A 17,646-nucleotide genomic window follows, 5' to 3' on the forward strand; every position below is an offset into this window, starting at 1 on the left:
GCTCTACTGACACGCGTGGATCACTGAAGAGAACACATTGCACATAAAGTCAGACACAGTTGTGCATCATTTAATTAGTCTTTTTAAATCTATGACAAACTTCCACATTCACACTCGCAGCTGTGCAGTATCATAACATGGAGTTTAATCTCTGTGGAAAGTTGTGGTCTGTGCACATCTGTATGCATGGTTCAAGCATGCTCCTAGTTTTTTAACCTGAATGTTTTCTCATTAATTAGCTGATCATCACCGTCTGAACGCAGTCGCTTTCCGGATTTTGAGTAAATCACAAATCAGTTGTCTCAATGGGCTGTGCAGTAATCACGACACTGAGATTTATCAGTATAATTCTTTAATCAGTAAGTGATAACCAACAACTCAAAGGAGAGAGGGCACATTAAATAAGAAAGGATTTAACAAACCAAAACAAAAGATTGGGAAGGCGTGAAAAAGGATCAAAATCAGCGCAGTAACAAGAACCACAGGAGGCGACTTGTTCTTTACTTCTAACACCAACAGCCGGAGTGTGTTTGTGTTCAGCTTAGAAAAAACCCACACAGTTGCACCTAAAACATGGATTCATGTCTGAGCTCATACATTGTTGAAAGTGCTAGTTTGTTCCCAATCCTGAGATTCTTAAAAATAAAATTCAGAAAACAGCCTTAGTCCATGTTACGGCATTCAAACCTAAAGCCATCGTTTCATCATTGGCACTTTCACATGTGTGGAGGAAAAAAGCATCCCTGTCATTTCCAATAAATACATTTAACCAGTAAACACTGTGTAAACTCTATATACAAGAATACATCCTGTCCTCTTCGTTTTTACAAAGAAAAAAGATCACATTATGAAAATGTGAATTAAAGGGGAAGGAATGAAGAGCATCTGGTGTGCAGAAGAACAGACTATTGCACTTTCTTCCCTTTTTACAGACAGTAACAATAAACAGAGGAAAGAGCAGTGACTGCTGCTGTTATGTCAAGGCCATCGTGTACGTCGCACTCATACAGAGTTGTTGCTTCCTACTTCCTAAAACACCGTCCAAAACTGGCTCTGAAATGTCAAAGAACTCGTGTCACCTGTCCTGCTGTGCAGGTGGATTCAGGGAGCAGCTGATTCAGTGACTATGAGACTTGGTCAGCTGATGTTGCTTCTCACCCGGCCTCTTACTTCACTCAGTTGCAGTACAATACCAGCTTAACTAAGATTTGCATTCACTGAGCTATAGTGCAATCATGTTTCTCTGGACAAGCTAAAACATCTCATCAGGAGACTGAACCTAAACTGAAGCTATAATAATAAAGCTAATGACAGCACACATAACTATGGGCACAAGTACAGGAAGGGCAGATCTCACTGCTTGTCCCATTTTCTCTCCTGGATACGTCTGTTGGTTCACTGGGGACAGAGATCATGGTGATCCAATCACTGGCTGCTTAAACTGGCTTCAGGTGATGCTGAATGTCATCTGTTTGCTGGGAAGGACCCAGAGCGTGTGAGGGTGAGAGATACGTGTACAGCTCAAGTTGTGGGACCAGTTTCATGAAGAAGAAATGGACAGGTGAGGTTTACTTGTGTCCCCAATTCAATTCAATTCAATTTTATTTATATAGCGCCAAATCACAACACAAGTCGCCTCAAGGCGCTTCATAGATACAGAGAAAAACCCAACAATCATATGACCCCCTATGAGCAAGCAACAGTGGGAAGGAAAAACTCCCTTTTAACAGGAAGAAACCTCCGGCAGAACCAGGCTCAGGGAGGGGCGGGGCCATCTGCTGTGATTGGTTGGGGTGAGAGAAGCATGAAGCCTGTAGATCAGAGTTTTCCTCAGTGCTCCATCGGACGGGGAAACAGGTTCTGGCTATTAGTAGTTACACCCCAAACAGCTGTTCAGAATAACTATGCTGTTTGGAGTTGTGGGGCAGGGCGGGGAAAGTGCTACACATTGGGACTCGCTGTCTCGTTGTGCATCATCAGTAGGGACGTGGCCAGCGACAGTGAGGGGTGCAAAGGTGCTGAAGAGAAGAGTCTGTTGGGTAGGCAAACCTCGGGGTGAGGCTGGGGGGGGGTTTGTCTCGTCTCTGCTTTTCCCAGATGATGCAGTTCTGTTGGTTTCATCAAGATATGACCTCCAGCTTGTACTGGGATGGCCGCTCTGGTTTGGGAGCCAGTGGCTGCCCCAAGTGGAGGTATCTTCACAAGAAGAGAGCAGGACTGGTGCACTGACACAAACGCATGACAAGTCTGAAAATGGAGCTGTTAGGGTTAGGGGCCAGTTTTCATGTCAACAGGTTTTTTGGAACCAGTGAGACCAAGAAATCGTATCAGCAGAACTACCAAAACAAACTGAAGACAGACGTTGACAGTGGAGGGAAACAAACAGGAGAAGCTCGCTTCTACTGCAAAAATGAATTCTGCCATTTTAACATGTCCCAGCTGTCGTGTGCACTTATCCACAGCTTGTCCGCCCACTTCAAAAACACCTCTGCTATCCATCTGACACAGCTTCAAGACACAGAAGCCAGTGGAGCGGTGCGGCTAAGGAGAGCTGGGAGATGTGTCCCATTTCAGAATCGAGGAAAAAACATACATTCGATGCTGCACACGCTTCTTCCACCACAGCAGACGAGCAGCAAACGAGTCTGTATGATCACACCGTTGTCCCTCACTGGTTGAATCCTCCTCAGAGGCAGGACCGGTGAAGGCTGTCAGGCTTTTAGTAACTGAGGATGAACTCCAACATACACGCTGTGCAAACCCACCGTGTGTCCATGTGATGAGGACATGGTGCTTAGTTACTAAAGAGGATTGTGAGCGCACAAGAGAGAAATCTCCATTGTTTTGAAAAAAATCAGATACATTTATGAAAGAGATGTAGCCCATCAGTGTGTTTCTCATACTGAAATGCTGAATTCAAAGAACTAATCTGGTTACAGAAGCCAAAGATTTGGTCAATCTGCTGTTGGGCAAAAAGACACTGAGCCTATGCTACTCTGATGATCCACAGTCTCAGTGTCTGGTTTATTCCCAACCAGTCCACATGTTGTTGTCTCCCGCCTGTCTTTACAATTAGGATCATTTATTTAAAATGTTTTGCTTAAGTCAAGCGCTTCCTTCAAGCATGCACTCTTTTCCATCAGTCACACAGCATCTGCCTCATGTCACTACTGCGCTACCACGTCCGACCCAGTAACAGTCACAGATCAAGTCTAATCGAATGCAGTCGGATGATCAGGCTGTGGCCACTGTGTGTCTCGTCTGTGCTGAGAAGGAGAGCAGATTTCTCCTTCATGGACTTCCTGTTAAATCCAGAACTGAATTCAAAAGCCTGCTCCTTATATACAAGTTCTTGTGTTCACAGACCTCTCTGCACTGCATCATATCTGTTATTAACCTCTGTCTCTCTTCCACAGCATGTCTTTATCCTGTCCTCCTTCTCTCACCCCAACCAATCGCAGCAGATGGCCCCGCCCCTCCCTGAGCCTGGTTCTGCCGGAGGTTTCTTCCTGTTAAAAGGGAGTTTTTCCTTCCCACTGTCACCAAAGTGCTGCTCAAAGGGGGTCATATGATTGTTGGGTTTTTCTCTGTATGTATTATTGTAGGGTCTACTGTACAGTATAAAGCACCTTGAGGTGACTGTTGTTGTGATTTGGCGCTGTGTAAATAAAATTGAATTGAGTTAATGATCTATCTTACTCACTCACCTCCTGCAGTAAAATTAAAGTTTATGCCTAAAATACATTTTTATTGCTCCAGAGGAGAGATTAGTGTGAGAGACAGAGAGAGAAATGTTTAAAAGTTTGCTTGGACTGTACCAGCCAAAGCTAACAATCTCTGCTGTAACAAAAGCAACACTTCCTTTGCACATGTCGAACATTTACACATACCATGGTTTGCTAAAGGGGAGTGCTTCTTAAATGCATCGGTTTAAGTGCTGAAGCAGAGACAGGTCCTGATGTTTCTAAATGAGGAAACAAAGAAACTATGATTCAACAGAAGGTAGCAGCAGGGAGAGCTTCATGGCCTGATCCAGGAGTGAAAGCTGTGCAGGATGGTAAAGGGACTCGTTTTATACCTCGTGCTCCAGCACGTTTTTTATGCTTATGTGCTTTTTATTTAATGTTCACATGCCAATGGATGCACTGGAGAGCAATTTGGGGTTAGTATCTTGCCCAATGAAGATTACAGCAGGCAGGGAGCAAACGGTGAACCTCGTGATTAGTAGAGGACCTGCTCTACCTCCTGAGCTACAGCCACCCAGGAAGTTAATGGGCCAGTTTGAGCTCTTGCTGTCAAATCTAAGGATGCAGAGAAATCACGTCAGTAGTATTAGCTGTGTGTCTGAGGTAACACTGTAATACTTTACTATCTGTATATTCAGTACCTGGATTCATTTTAAGCTACAAGTGCATTTGTCATCAAACGGAGTGGTTTATAAAACAAATCTGCACAGATTTGACCCGTGTGGTGTGTTACTGGGTGTTTCATTACACTAAAGTCTCCTTTTGGTAAATGTTTCTGTGCCTATGGTTTCAGGAAGGGTGACACGAGGACAAAAAGAAAAAAACTTCCAAATGATGAATAATTTGTTCTGCAGTATCCGTCCAAAGCAAGAGTTCTGTTTAACCTGTTTAACCCAATATTATGAATTTCCATGTAACTCCTTATTTAAGAAGTAAGAACTTCAAACCTTGACAGCATCATCGATCAGTCCCCTCAGTGTCACAGTCAAAGAATCAGGTTTCCCTTTAATCTCCTATCTGTTTGGTGCCCTCAGCTTCTAATCTTCTCAATTTATTCGAACATCTTGATTTAAATATATACTGCTAAACTGAAATCATCTTCAAAATCAAATACAGACTCTTCTGGCATCTGTACATCTTTCTGTACAGACAGAGAATACACCAGTTCATGTTTATGAAGTTTGTAAATGAATTAGGCTTCGGTTCAGTTATAGTTTCAGGTTTCCCAGGACTTTAAATCAATTCACTTCTTTCCCCTGCACGACTCTTCACACAGCCTATGACCGATGAGTGCATGAGTGTGTGACAGACAGATAAGTCCTCAACTATCCACCACCTGATGTGGCAGAGTGACAGAGGAGCCGTTGATAAATGAGCCTTGTTTGTCTCTTCCCTTCAGAAAATAAGTGAGCAGCTCTCCTTTCCCCTTCACAAAGATGGGCCCTCTCCTCACGAAGCGGAAGCCATACTCCTTCAGGATGTTGTAGCAGTCCTCCACTACCTGAGGGAAACACACAGAGCACAAAAGTATGTCTCATTGCTTTGTACAGTTGGGGACACAATTCAAAGCTGCACATTCAAAAGCTCCACTGGTTATGTTTGGTCACAGATATGGATGCATCGGCATCTGTCGCCAGAGTTGCGTCACCACATCTGGACTATCTTCTTACACCTGCATCCAGACCTGCTCCAGCTCTTGTACCCAGAGTTATTGCAGCCAGCACAGGTATGTGGGCTACCTGGAACACTTCAACCAGACCACCCCCCTCTTTTGCCCAGTAGACCTTATCATGATTCATTAAGCCTGTGCCACCAGTCTCAGTCACGTGTGCCACCAGCAGCTGGTCATTAGAGTTTCTAACCCAGCATGTTAGAAGTATCTTACTGGTTTCAGCTCTGGGAAGGAGAGCAGCTTAGCCCTGCTACAGGAAGGACTGAGTGATGTTCTTGGTCCTCATAAGCATTTGTCCGAGGATTACAAGATCTTATTAGCTCACCTGAAGTTATCAAGTGTGCTAAACGATACATTTGTGACCCAACTGCATATATCAGTGTGCTGAGGGCTCTCGGACAGGAGTACAAGCGAACTCAGTGCCGTCCTGTGCACACCACCCATAAAGGCAGGGGACTCTCAAGCTTTTGAAGCGGGTCTGTCCTGTGGGGATGCTAACTACTGTCAACGGAGTAGCAGAGAGGTAACTCCACTGTGGATCCCATGCAGACCGACTACTTACCAAACTTGTAAATGGTTTTTTACATAAGTGCTTTCTATCTAACATTCACACATTCAGACTCCGATGGATGCATCGTAGAGAAACTTCGGGTTACTATCTTGTCCAAGGGTATATGGAATGCAGACTGGAGCAGCCAGGGATTGAACTACCAACCTTCCGATTAGTAGATGACCCGCTCTACCTCCTGAGCAACAGCCACCCCATAACTTTGGGAATACTGCCCCAACCAAGGCTATTTGCACTTACATCACTGGAGAGGAAAGTCAGTAGGCACTGTCAAACCAAGAACACAGGTACCGTAATTGTCGGGCTATAAGCCGCTACTTTTTGCACAAGCTTTGAACCCTGCGGCTTTTAGTCAGGTGCGGCTTTTCTATGGATTGTCCATGATTTTTGTCATATCGTAAGAGGATTTGTTTTGTTTGTTCCTCTGTTGTACGGCACTACGTTGCCTGGCGGAAGGGCATGTGATCAGACACACAGTATCGGGGTTCAAGAGTGGTATGTTGGTCACATGTCCATCCGCCAGGCAACGTAGTGCCGTACAAGTAGCGCGAAATACAAACTTCAAAGTAGCACTACTCGTTCAGCGGGAGGGTGGATGACGAAGCCATCCTGAGCCTGTTCGTTTCCGACACTGGAGAAGAGGACTTTGGTGGTTTCAGTGGCAGGAAGAAGAGAAAGATGGTGAATGACTGACTTTTCTTCTTGTTAAAGCCGTGTCACTGCACCTGAGCCTGAAAGGTAGGCCGGATCTATTTTTCTGGTGTGCTGTAGGTTATTGTTATGTACTACATTTGTTACTCATTTATGAAGCACAGTACATGTTTCATACCTGTAATTACCGCTACTTGTACATATACCTAAAAAGTTATGCAAATATGTACCCATAACTTGTTTTTCAAAATATTAATAAAAGTGATGTCTCCAAACAGCCATCTCTTTCCTGACAATTTGCTTTGTGCATATTCTCTTACATATGATGAGTCAACATTGAAACACCTGCGGCTTTTAGTCAGGTGCGGCTAATGTATGTACAAAACAGGATTTCCCCTGATTTTAGCTTGTGCGGCTAATATTCAGGTGCGCTCTGTAGTCCGGGAAATACGGTAGTTTATTAGCCACTACCACAAGACCACTTGCTGTGGCCCATCCATCTTCTAAGGCTCGTGTCACAGAAGAAGAGAGAGTGTTTCGATCCCTATTGTGAGGAGCATTACTTGAGAGGATCCAAGGATTTCTCCAGGCTAGACGTGGCCACTGTGGTGGACTGGAGATGTTGGAGATGTGACGTAAACATGTTGCTGCATGCTCAAGAAACCCAGCAGCACCTGTGGTGAGCAACGCCTCCTTGCACTACCTGCCTTGCCAAGGCTAAAGAACAAAACCCTAATATTCTTACCATGAATGCTGGATCCAGTGTCATCTATGCTGACCATCACGCTCATCATAGATGCAGACCTCTGCAATGCTGGACGACAGGTTGGAGAGAAAATTGTCTGCTCCCATGAAGTTCCTTGCCCTGCCCAGACAGACAAGGCTGTGGCCCAATAAACCATCGCGACAGTAAGTCCTACAGCTGAATGGAGGATATCACTGGATATGTTCACCAAAGCAAAGCCAAAGGTGAGGCATTAAATATCGAAGTCATTCACAGCACAACAACTAGCCCTAGCTAAACAATCCTGCCCAGTGGAAACAACTGAGAAGAACCACCTACGACTTCCCCTTAAAGGTCTCAGCTGGGTGAGACCTATGATCGGATCAGATCACCCTCACCTTATCATTCGTGTTTGACCAGTGATCTGTGGCCTGGAGGGCCAGAAGCAGTCTGCACCAAGCTGGGTTTGGCACTGCAGCAACCCACAGTAGTCTACGACAGTAAGCTGATAGATGGTTACACTCAGCCTTACTCACACAGACAACATAGCTTTACAAAAACGTGGAAAGGCTGTGGCAGCTTGACATCCTCCCTTTCAGAAATATGCCACCTCAGCTGAAAGCACCTCAAGAAGCTGTCGTGGATCAATAGCCAGTGAGCTGTGATTATGGAAGGACTCCAGAAGGTCACAGACGTACAACCAGGAGCTCCACAAACTGGAGAAATCTGTGGTGAAGTTGACTCCAGAGGAGGGGGAATGGTTCGACTGGATTCGGTACATTCCACACCATCATGTGCACCACAGCAGCTGTGGCTGTAGCTTACACAAGGACACGGATTGCCACAACTGGCACTTTCCTGACGGCCAGATCCCAGGTAGCTCCTCAGAAGAAATGGTTCATGCTTCGTTTGGAGCTCAGAGCTGTTCAGACTACTCTGCAAACTCAGCTTGCTCTACCGCTGCAAAGCACCATGGACTGAATCCACTACTGCGCTGGGTTAGTTGTGGTCTGAGTCCTGTTAAAAGGTCTACCATTTGTGCTGAAATCCAGGAGCTCACCAGTTCTCCCCCGTGGAAATATATCATACCAGTGGAAAACCTGGATAACGGCATCACAAGGGGGAAGCAGCTTCATGATCTTTCACCAGCCTGCTGCTGGGCCCCCATGTTATAGCAACAAACCTCAGAGCACTGGCCCTCCCAACCAACACACCTGTCCTCGCTGCAATGGCTGATCTGCTCACAGAGAGACTCCACGTCCACAAACCTGTATTCTGTCCAACTGGAGCTGACTGCTTGACATGAGCGCCTCAGAGGGATAATCTTTAAGTGCCTAATCATCAGATCTGCACACCTTGATTTGCTGTTGACTCTGTGCTCAGACGCTTTCCTCCTGGCCTTGTGTCTCCTGTCGAGAACACCATTCAATGTATATTCAAATCATAGATCCAATTTCTGAGGCAGGTCTCGAGAGCTGCAGGAGGCTTTCTCCACCATATAGCCCATTCTTCAGGTGCATCTTGTAAATCAGAAGATTACCTTCCATACTAATCCACCACACACATTTCTGATGAACCTGTGAGAGGGAAATAAGGTAAGTCTGCGCTCCAATCATCCTGAGGATCACATTGTTCCTAAGTCACCGCATGGCGGTAGAAGGGATCCTTAATGTGAAACCTCTTGGCTGCGCATCATTGGATACTGCTGATCCATTACATCAACTCTGCTGCTCGTGGGGCAGCAGGACGCCTCACTGCTGCAGGTGGTTTCTGGACAAGGTAACATCATCACCAGTGGAAGATTAAAGCATCCAGGCCAAACAGAAGTCTCAACACACGACCGTGCCATAGGCCAAGCTGTCATAATCGTGCCCCCTCAGTTGCCCAGGGTCATGTCGCTGGTGGAGGAATCAGAAAGATGTTTCCTGGGAAGAACGGTATAGTGCTAGATCACATCTGTATACAACCAGCGGCTGAGCTGGTTACTCTGCCTCAGATGCCAGATGGGAAGTCTTCCTCATAGCACAACAGATACTTTTTGCTGTGATCTTAAAACTGCTTAAAAGAAACTTTACACTATTTATCTGACCTCCTCTCTACAATAATCTCTTTGGAGGTTATTTGAATAAGATAAAGCAGAAGTCTGAAGTGAAGCAGTACCTGGATGTTGCCCATCACACCTGTGGACTCCATGCGGCTTGCCACGTTGACAGTGTTGCCCCAGATGTCAAAGTGGGGTTTGCGAGCACCAATCACTCCAGCTAGCACCCCTCCCTTATTTAGACCTAAAAGAGAGTGTTGAAATATGCAACGTGTTGACTTTCATTTTAATTCACTTCAGTCTGTTTATTTAGCGGCAAATCACAAGAAAAGTTGCCTCAAAGCACTTTTATGTACGGTAAACACTCGGCAATAATAACAAGAAAACCCCAATCAGACACCCTCATATGACCAAACATGTGGTGACAACTGGAAGAAGAAACCCTCTTTTAAAACCCTCCAGTAGACCGTGGCTCAGGGATGAAGGCAGCAGGACAGGACAAAGACACACAGAGTGTATTATGCCCCCAGCAGCCACGGGCAGCATAACTAAGGGAGGGCCAAGAATAAGCTTCATCAAAAAAGAAAGTTTTGAGCTTACATTTTAAAGTATAGAGGCGATATGTCTCCCATATCCAAACTGGAAGCTGGTTCCCCAGAAGAGTGACATGTACAGCGAGGATGTAACACTATTAACAAGAAAATGGGACTCTGTGGAAGTAGAGGTTAGGTCCTGTAGCTGCTCTGCACTGTGTGGACACATGGCATTGAATAAGATAACAGTGGAGGAATTATAACCTTAAACTTAGTTACAGCAATTTTAGAAAAACATCTTCGTTGTAATTCATTATTATCAGGAAGTCCTAAAAACTCCCTGAAAAGCCTTCAGCTGATCCAAAATGCTGCAGCAAGAGTCCTGACAGGGACTAGAAAGAGAGCAGATTTCTCCTGTTTTGACTTCCTGTTAAATCCAGAATTCAAAATCCTGCTCCTCACATACAAGGTCTTAAATAATCAGGCCCCATCTTATCTTAATGACCTTGTAGCACCATATCACCCTATTAGAGCACTTGGCTCTCGCTCTGCAGGCCTACTTGTTGTTCCTAGAGTATTTAAAAGTAGAATGGGAGGCAGAGCCTTCAGTTTTCAGGCCCCTCTTCTGTGGAACCAGCTTCCAGTTTGGATTCAGGAGACAGACACTATCTCTACTTTCAAGATTAGGCTTCAAACTTTCCTTTTTGCTAAAGCATATAGTTAGGGCTGGACCAGGTGACCCTGAATCCTCCCTTAGTTATGCTGCATTTTGTTACAATTTTACAACATGATATAAATGTAGTTTTCCATCTAATGTTTTCGAGGCTGCTTATTGAATCTTTCATGTTCCATGACACTTGAGACTCTATAAGACGAGTCAAAACGTCCTCTCCACCACAACCTCAGCCTCCCTGACATGCTGCTCACTGTCTGTCTTATTTACAATCAGAAGTAAACGTTTTCTAACAGACCAGGTCTCTCCCCGGTCAGGGCATAGTGTATGAAAGTTATACTCAAAGTTATATTTTAAAGTTGATTCAAGTGTCACAATCAAAAGCAAAGATCTCATTTTAGTTCAGGATGATTCCAACTCAAAGATCAAACCCACGATGAAGTTTGTCTGCGACGCAGAGTAACAGAAGAATGCTCTGGTAGTCTGCATGCTCCCTGATAATTCACTGGAGAACATTTAGATAAAAATAAAAGGTCATATGTCCATGTGGGACTGGTGGCTGTGATTTCTCCTTTTTTGCCAACACTCAGTTCATGTTTTAGACATGATTCCTTCTGGGTCAAAATCCCTTTTGTAATGTTTCTAATAGTCTTCGTTTTAACAAAAAATAAATACACTGGAGATGCTAATTACTCATTTAAAACTACGGTAATGCTAAGTGAATGAATGCTATACAGCATGAACACAACATGTACAAGATGAAGTCTGCAAGTTCAGCTTTGCTCCTGACGTCAACTATTTGTTGTGTTTTGTTCCTACATGGTTTGAATCCACTGACCATAAGAGAGATAACATATCTTTGACGGACCTGCACAGCAACACACCTAACATGCAACCCTTCAACCGTCTTAAGATTAGGACGTACCGATGCGCAGCATGAAATTGTTGAATGATTGGTAGTTGATGTTCATAAGTGTAACCTTCATGGCCAGCGCAAAGTCTGCGAGGTCTGCCAGGTGCTGCCAGCGCTCGGTGTCCGACAGCTCTTCCTTCTGTCAGGCAAAAGCAAATTCAGTTTTTTACTTGGTTAAATGCTTCACTTTGTAAACAGCTCTTTACTGTATTATAAATCTGGATTATTGATTTGGGTTCTTCTGTGTAAAAACAACCAAGCAGATAACTGGGAGTGAGCGTCTTTTTTCCTGGTGACGAACTTTGAACCACCAAGCAGTTCAGTCACGTGAGTCCATTTTCTTAGGCTATTAAATTCAGCCTTTAATTTTTCATCATTCTCTGTTGTGCTTGTATTCATAATGATATTAACATTAATGCTTGTATAAGCCTCTCACCTCAGCATTAAACTATCACTAACTCGTTCTGTCAGCGCCTCACTCTCACCCAAAACTCGGAAATAAAACCGTCGAACCTTAAAACGAGGCTTTCAACAGGAAAATAAAAGGTCACATCTCTGTGTGGGACTGGTCAAATCACATTGTAATGTGACCGGATTTGACCAGCCAAATGGCCTAAACGTGAGCATTGAATCCTAAAACAAGGATTTCAACGGGTGCAAATAAAATGGTGTTCTTATGTTTAATGTGTCCAATCCAGGCCTCGCGGGCCGGTGTCCTGCAGGGTTTAGACGTGTCCTTGATCCAACACAGCTGATCTAAATGGCTGAATGACCTCCCCGACATGTGCTGAAGTTCTCCAGAGGCCTGGCAATGAGCTCATCATGTGATTCAGGTGTGTTGACCCAAGGTGAGATCTAACACCTGCAGGACACCGGCCCTCGAGGCCTGGAGTTGGACACCCCTGATGTAAATACTGACTCACTACTCAAAATGCCTAAAATGAACACAAATTCTACGTATATGTAGAATGTGGCCCACAAAAAAACCCAAAGCCTTAGCTCATTTAAACTTTGTAGCTCAGGTGGTGGAGCAGGTCACCTGCTTATCAGAAGGATGATGGTTTGATGCCCATCTGCTCCAGTCTGCATGACTAATATCCTTGGAAAAGCTACTGACCCCAGTTTGGAGTGTGAATGGGTGAATGAGGCGTGTAAAGTGCTGTGTGTCATCAGTTACAGTAGATAAGCAGTAGATTACATGCATCCCTGGACGTCTCCACTGCAAACACCAACCTCTGGTGAAGCTGACGTCGATTTTTCTTTCAAGATGACCAAACTGTTGATCTGATAAATCATTGCCAAAAGTCAGAATGTCGACACTGACTGTGGCTCTAGCTCAGGAGGTACAGCAGGTCGCCTTGGAAGGTTGGTGGTTCAATCCCTGGCTCCTCCAGTCTGCATGTCAAGTATCCTTAGGCAAGATAGTAACCCAGAGCTGCTCTCCGATACATCCATCGGAGCATGACTGTGTGTGAATGTAGTTAGATAAGCATAAAGAAAGTGCTTGTGTGAATGGGTGAATGTGGCAAGTTGTGTAGAGCGCTTTGAGTACTCGGGAGAGTAGAAGAGCGCTATAGAAGAACCCGTCCTTTTACCATTACTAAGCTCCACTAGTTTGTGCGTCGGGACAACCATGTGGTCTGTGGTGTGCGACAGCATGCGACTTTGTTCTGGAAAGATTAGACTGGAAAACACAGCAGCACACAAACGCAGCCTGTGCTCTAACACGACTGTGTCGACCAAAGCTCGTTTATCCAAAGTGAAAATGCAATAAAGCATCGAAAGCCTCAACATCAAACCTGAGGGACACATTTTAGACTTAAGGATGTCGTCACCACAATAAGGACATCAAACCTATTATCTATTAGCACTCAACACGTAATTTAACTCTCCATTATGCTCAGTGCACGGTTAGTAATCTTCCATTATTATAGCCTTAATTAGAACATAGGTTACATTTGTCTTATATCCTTGTCGAGTGAGGTGGTTTTTTCCTTAACTGTCCAATTTAAATATTTCTTTATATTCATAGTAAATCAGATAGATTATCATTACATTTGTTGTCAAACTAACTGAACTAACTAAAGAATCTGCAACATTTCACTGATTGTTTATTAAGACTTCAGCCTATAAATTCCTATAAATTATGAAAAATCTACGTTACCATGGAAATAACTGAGTTACAGGCTGTCTCAGCTGTGCCCTCTGCACTACAGTAAACTGTACCTGCATCCTAATCAGATCATCTTAATCAAATTAATATTTCCACAAAGAGAGTTGCACCAAACCTGCAGCAGATCTAGATCTATTCACACTAAGATGCAATTATGTTGGCTCTGTCAGCCATGACACACACTGAAGCTGAAGAAGTCATGTGACCACACTGACCTTGATGGAGTTGTAACCGTTGCTGACGTCCGGGGTGACACCTGACGCTGCCATGTATGTGCTGCCAATAGTCTTGATTTTTGTAATGCAGCGAAACTGAGGCTCATCCAGCAGCTGACATGGAGACAAGTGGGAGGTTGTGTTACTGACAATGAAAGCACAGACAAACATGCTGCAACCATTTTTAAAAAGCACTGCACCCTGGCCATCTGAGCAACTTACATTTCAACTTCATCTCACCACAAAACGGACATATCGAGGTGTTTGTAACCGTTTTCAATATTACTGTACCGTCAGGGGTCTGCTATCACACAGCTGAAAGAAAACATGAACGTTTGGGAATTAAACGATTTCTGCAATGACAACATGTAGATGTGGTCTGATCACCATCCAAGTCATAATTAGAGACTTCAAGTAAAATCAGATTTAAACTAATGTACAGAAACTTTTATGGTTCTTGTGTCTTTTTCATCCACGACTCTTTCTAGTGCACGAATCACAGCTGGAATCACTGCAGAACGTCAGCGAGCTCACAGATATTTGAGATATATTCCTGATTTCAATGTCTGCTTTCTCTGCTCATTTATACACATTGATTTGTTTAAGGTCACGTTATGTAAACCAATTTGGCTTGGTTAAAGTTGGCGGTCATCTCCAAGCCACTTTCTAACCCACCTCCACCACAACCCCACCTGTATTAGTTATGCTGCAATATGTGTAGGCTGCCGGGGGATTCCCATGATGCACTGGGTGTTAACAGACCTCTCTGCATTGAATCATATCTGTTATTAACCTCTGTCTCTCTTCCACAGCATGTCTTTATCCTGTCCTCCTTCTCTCACCCCAACCAATCGCAGCAGATGGCCCCGCCCCTCCCTGAGCCTGGTTCTGCCGGAGGTTTCTTCCTGTTAAAAGGGAGTTTTTCCTTCCCACTGTCGCCAAAGTGCTGCTCATAGGGGCTCATATGATTGTTGGGTTTCTGTCTGTATGTATTATTGTAGGGTCTACCTTACTATATAAAGCACCTTGAGGCGACTGTTGCTGTGATTTGGTGCTGTATAAATGACACTGAATTAAAATAAAATGGAATTATTGCTGTATCTGACTTAATCTTTGCTCTATATGAGCTCTAGAGACCGGCCCACCAGGTATTATAGGAAAAGCCATAAAGAATGAAAACAAACGCTGTGGTGACAGTGATGCACAGTCTTGTTGGTATATGTGTGATTTCTATACATTTTACATCAGATAAAAACTTTGGTTGTAAGATTCAGATAATTATTTATTAAAAGCAAAACATTTTAAATGAGACTAAGAAAGAAAAGTATGTCTTTGCGCCCCCCTCTCCCTGTTAATGCCCTACCTGCCCCCCTGGCAACACTTTGCTAGATCCACCCCTGCACAGTTACCAGCTGTCAGCTACCTAAAAAAGGATCCTGGTGTTATTTGTCTCTCAGAAACAGTTCATAACTTCCCTTCAACTCATCCATGTCACCTAAAAGGTAAACCTGTTTCTCCATCACCTGTTCAGCTCTGATGATTCAGTAAGGACATCTCCTGGTTTCATCTTCATGTTTCCCTCTCACCACATATCCAAACCGACATCATGACCAGCAGCTTTACAGCTGTGGCTCCAGCAAACATCAGCTGATAGAATTTATTTAATATTAATTTCTACTAACAACAGCTGATCAAACGTGCTGCTGTTGTTTAGCGTGACGTCCGCTGGTTTCCTCTTTCTGGCGCAAAGTGGCTGATGTTTTGTCCCAGTCCAGCCCTGGGCACGACACACAGTGAGTTAATCTGAGAGGTGCATTAAAAAATAAATGGCCGGGCCAGCGGTGCTCATCGCAAATTGCAACACAACTAATGTGTCCCATAGACACATTCTTAATGACGGTATCTTAGCTAACGACCCCAACTACCAGATTCAACTTGTAATTGGCTAAAAATCACTTAGCCTAGCGGTGACAGGGACGTTGTTAGCTGGTAGTTTTTTCAAGCGATGTTGAAATTTTCACGTTCTGACACTTCAAAAGCTTCAGCAGCTGTCGGCTCAGCGCAGCATCAGCACCGCGGAGATACACGGATACATCTGTAGACTCGAGACAGAATTCACGATGTGTTTTCAGGACTTTCAGCTGTTTGGACCAATGTTTTCTTTTCTGATCAAACCAGAAGCTTTAATGAGCAGCTGGATTTGTCTCGCATTAACTGGCTCGACACATCGAAATGCAGCTGATTGAACTGAACAGCTCGACTCTGTGGGGTCAAAGTTTGCAGAACTACGAAGCAGCTGGACTCCACAGCTGTGTGTGTTCATGGAGCTGCATGTTCACCTGCTGGACATCACTACCTGACAGGTTTAACTGTCTTCAGAACATTGCAGAGGCCTTATTGACAGTGTTTGGCTCCACATGTCTGTGTGAGCAGGTTTTCTCTCACATGAGTCCTCAGGTCTGAATGCTGGACACTGGGAGACCTGTGTCTCTGAGTGGGAGACCAGAGATCACAGTAACATGTGTGTCTCTGTATTAACAAACATGCCATATTGGCCCAGTTTATTTTTCATATCATTGTTGTGAGGAGACCATAAATAGCATTTGTATTTTCTGTTGTTCAGTTCATTTGCTGTTATGGATTAAAAGTGTTTTGTTTCTAAATAGCTGATAACTATTCGCTGACAGCTGCAAACATCTGTGAACAAATATAATCCTATAACGTTGTTCTATATAGTGAGTAACTGTTCATATAGAGCGTTATTACATTTATTGCTAATGCAGTCATACGGCACACTGACCTCTGAGGAAATGGTAGATGCACTCATCATCAGAAAGGTTGCCGACCCTGCTCTAAAAGCATGCATTACAAATATTACAGCACATACATATCATAGTTAAAATGCTATCTGTAATATGTTTTGTGACGACCCCAATGAAAGCCAAAAGCTCCACATGTGGCTTTAACCTCTTCCATAATAAAGCGATGGGCAGGATAAGGTCAATAAGTAGTATTTTCAACTATGTGTCATGAAATAATCTGAGACTAAAGTCCCAGAGCAGTAGAGATGGAACTGACCTGATCTGATTTCTTGAAGAAATCAAACCTGTATGACACTGAGGAAAAAAGGTTCCTTACACTGTCAAAGTCTGAGATGATCTCGTTGAGAAAGCGCAAGCATTCGATGCCTCCATTATTGATGCTCTCCTCTGTGTAAAAGTCAGAGAAGTTGGGGATAGAAGCGAACATGACTCCGATCTCGTCATATGACTGGCTGTACAGCTCCTGGAACAGAACGGATCATTAGTGTGGACAGAAAAGACTTCTGACAGTCACAGTGAGTTGAGGATGTGTTATCAGCGAGCCTCTTACCTCGTCCCTTTTCTTGGATCCTAGGAAGTGTCGAGCCACATGTTCAGGCAGCATGTTGGTCACCAGCGCTTCGTTCCAGCGCCGCATCTCATACACCTTCTCCTTTTGCTCATGAACCTCAATCTTCCAGAGGAAGAGGGTACGGGCAAGCTTCTCCACCTTCAGGTGCCAACAGGTTCTCATGTTAGCAATAGCCAACTGCGAGCAATGAAATGCTAAAATGTTGCACATTAGCAAACTGCAGGGGAAAAACTGCCGTGAAGTCATAACGCTGTAATATAAAACTATTGTGCCTAAAGATATATTACTGACATGTATTCAAATAAAAGGACCAGCCAGCGCTTTGTGAGCCTGTGTCACATTTA

General features: G+C 44.1%; 1 protein-coding gene across 4 annotated transcripts in view; it reads right to left on the reverse strand.

Annotated features, from left to right (window-relative positions):
• Positions 1-4,633: 4,633 nt before the first annotated feature.
• The window catches only part of adcy3a (adenylate cyclase 3a), a 63,501-nt gene continuing 50,488 nt past the window's right edge, over positions 4,634-17,646 (reverse strand). For all 4 annotated transcript variants that reach the window (XM_085421986.1, XM_085421984.1, XM_085421985.1 and 1 more), the window contains exons 16-21: positions 17,282-17,440; positions 17,048-17,194; positions 13,910-14,023; positions 11,534-11,660; positions 9,522-9,646; positions 4,634-5,247 (exon numbers count right to left, since the gene is read on the reverse strand). In XM_085421986.1, coding sequence (XP_085278112.1) covers positions 5,068-5,247; positions 9,522-9,646; positions 11,534-11,660; positions 13,910-14,023; positions 17,048-17,194; positions 17,282-17,440 — 852 coding nt within the window. In that variant the 3' untranslated portion in view covers positions 4,634-5,067. The remainder of the gene's footprint in view (positions 5,248-9,521; positions 9,647-11,533; positions 11,661-13,909; positions 14,024-17,047; positions 17,195-17,281; positions 17,441-17,646) is intronic.

The sequence above is a fragment of the Rhamphochromis longiceps genome, linkage group LG11 (assembly GCF_057381845.1).
Source record: "Rhamphochromis longiceps isolate RC_006_pf linkage group LG11, R_longiceps_female_GT1.1, whole genome shotgun sequence".
NCBI lineage: Eukaryota > Metazoa > Chordata > Actinopteri > Cichliformes > Cichlidae > Rhamphochromis > Rhamphochromis longiceps.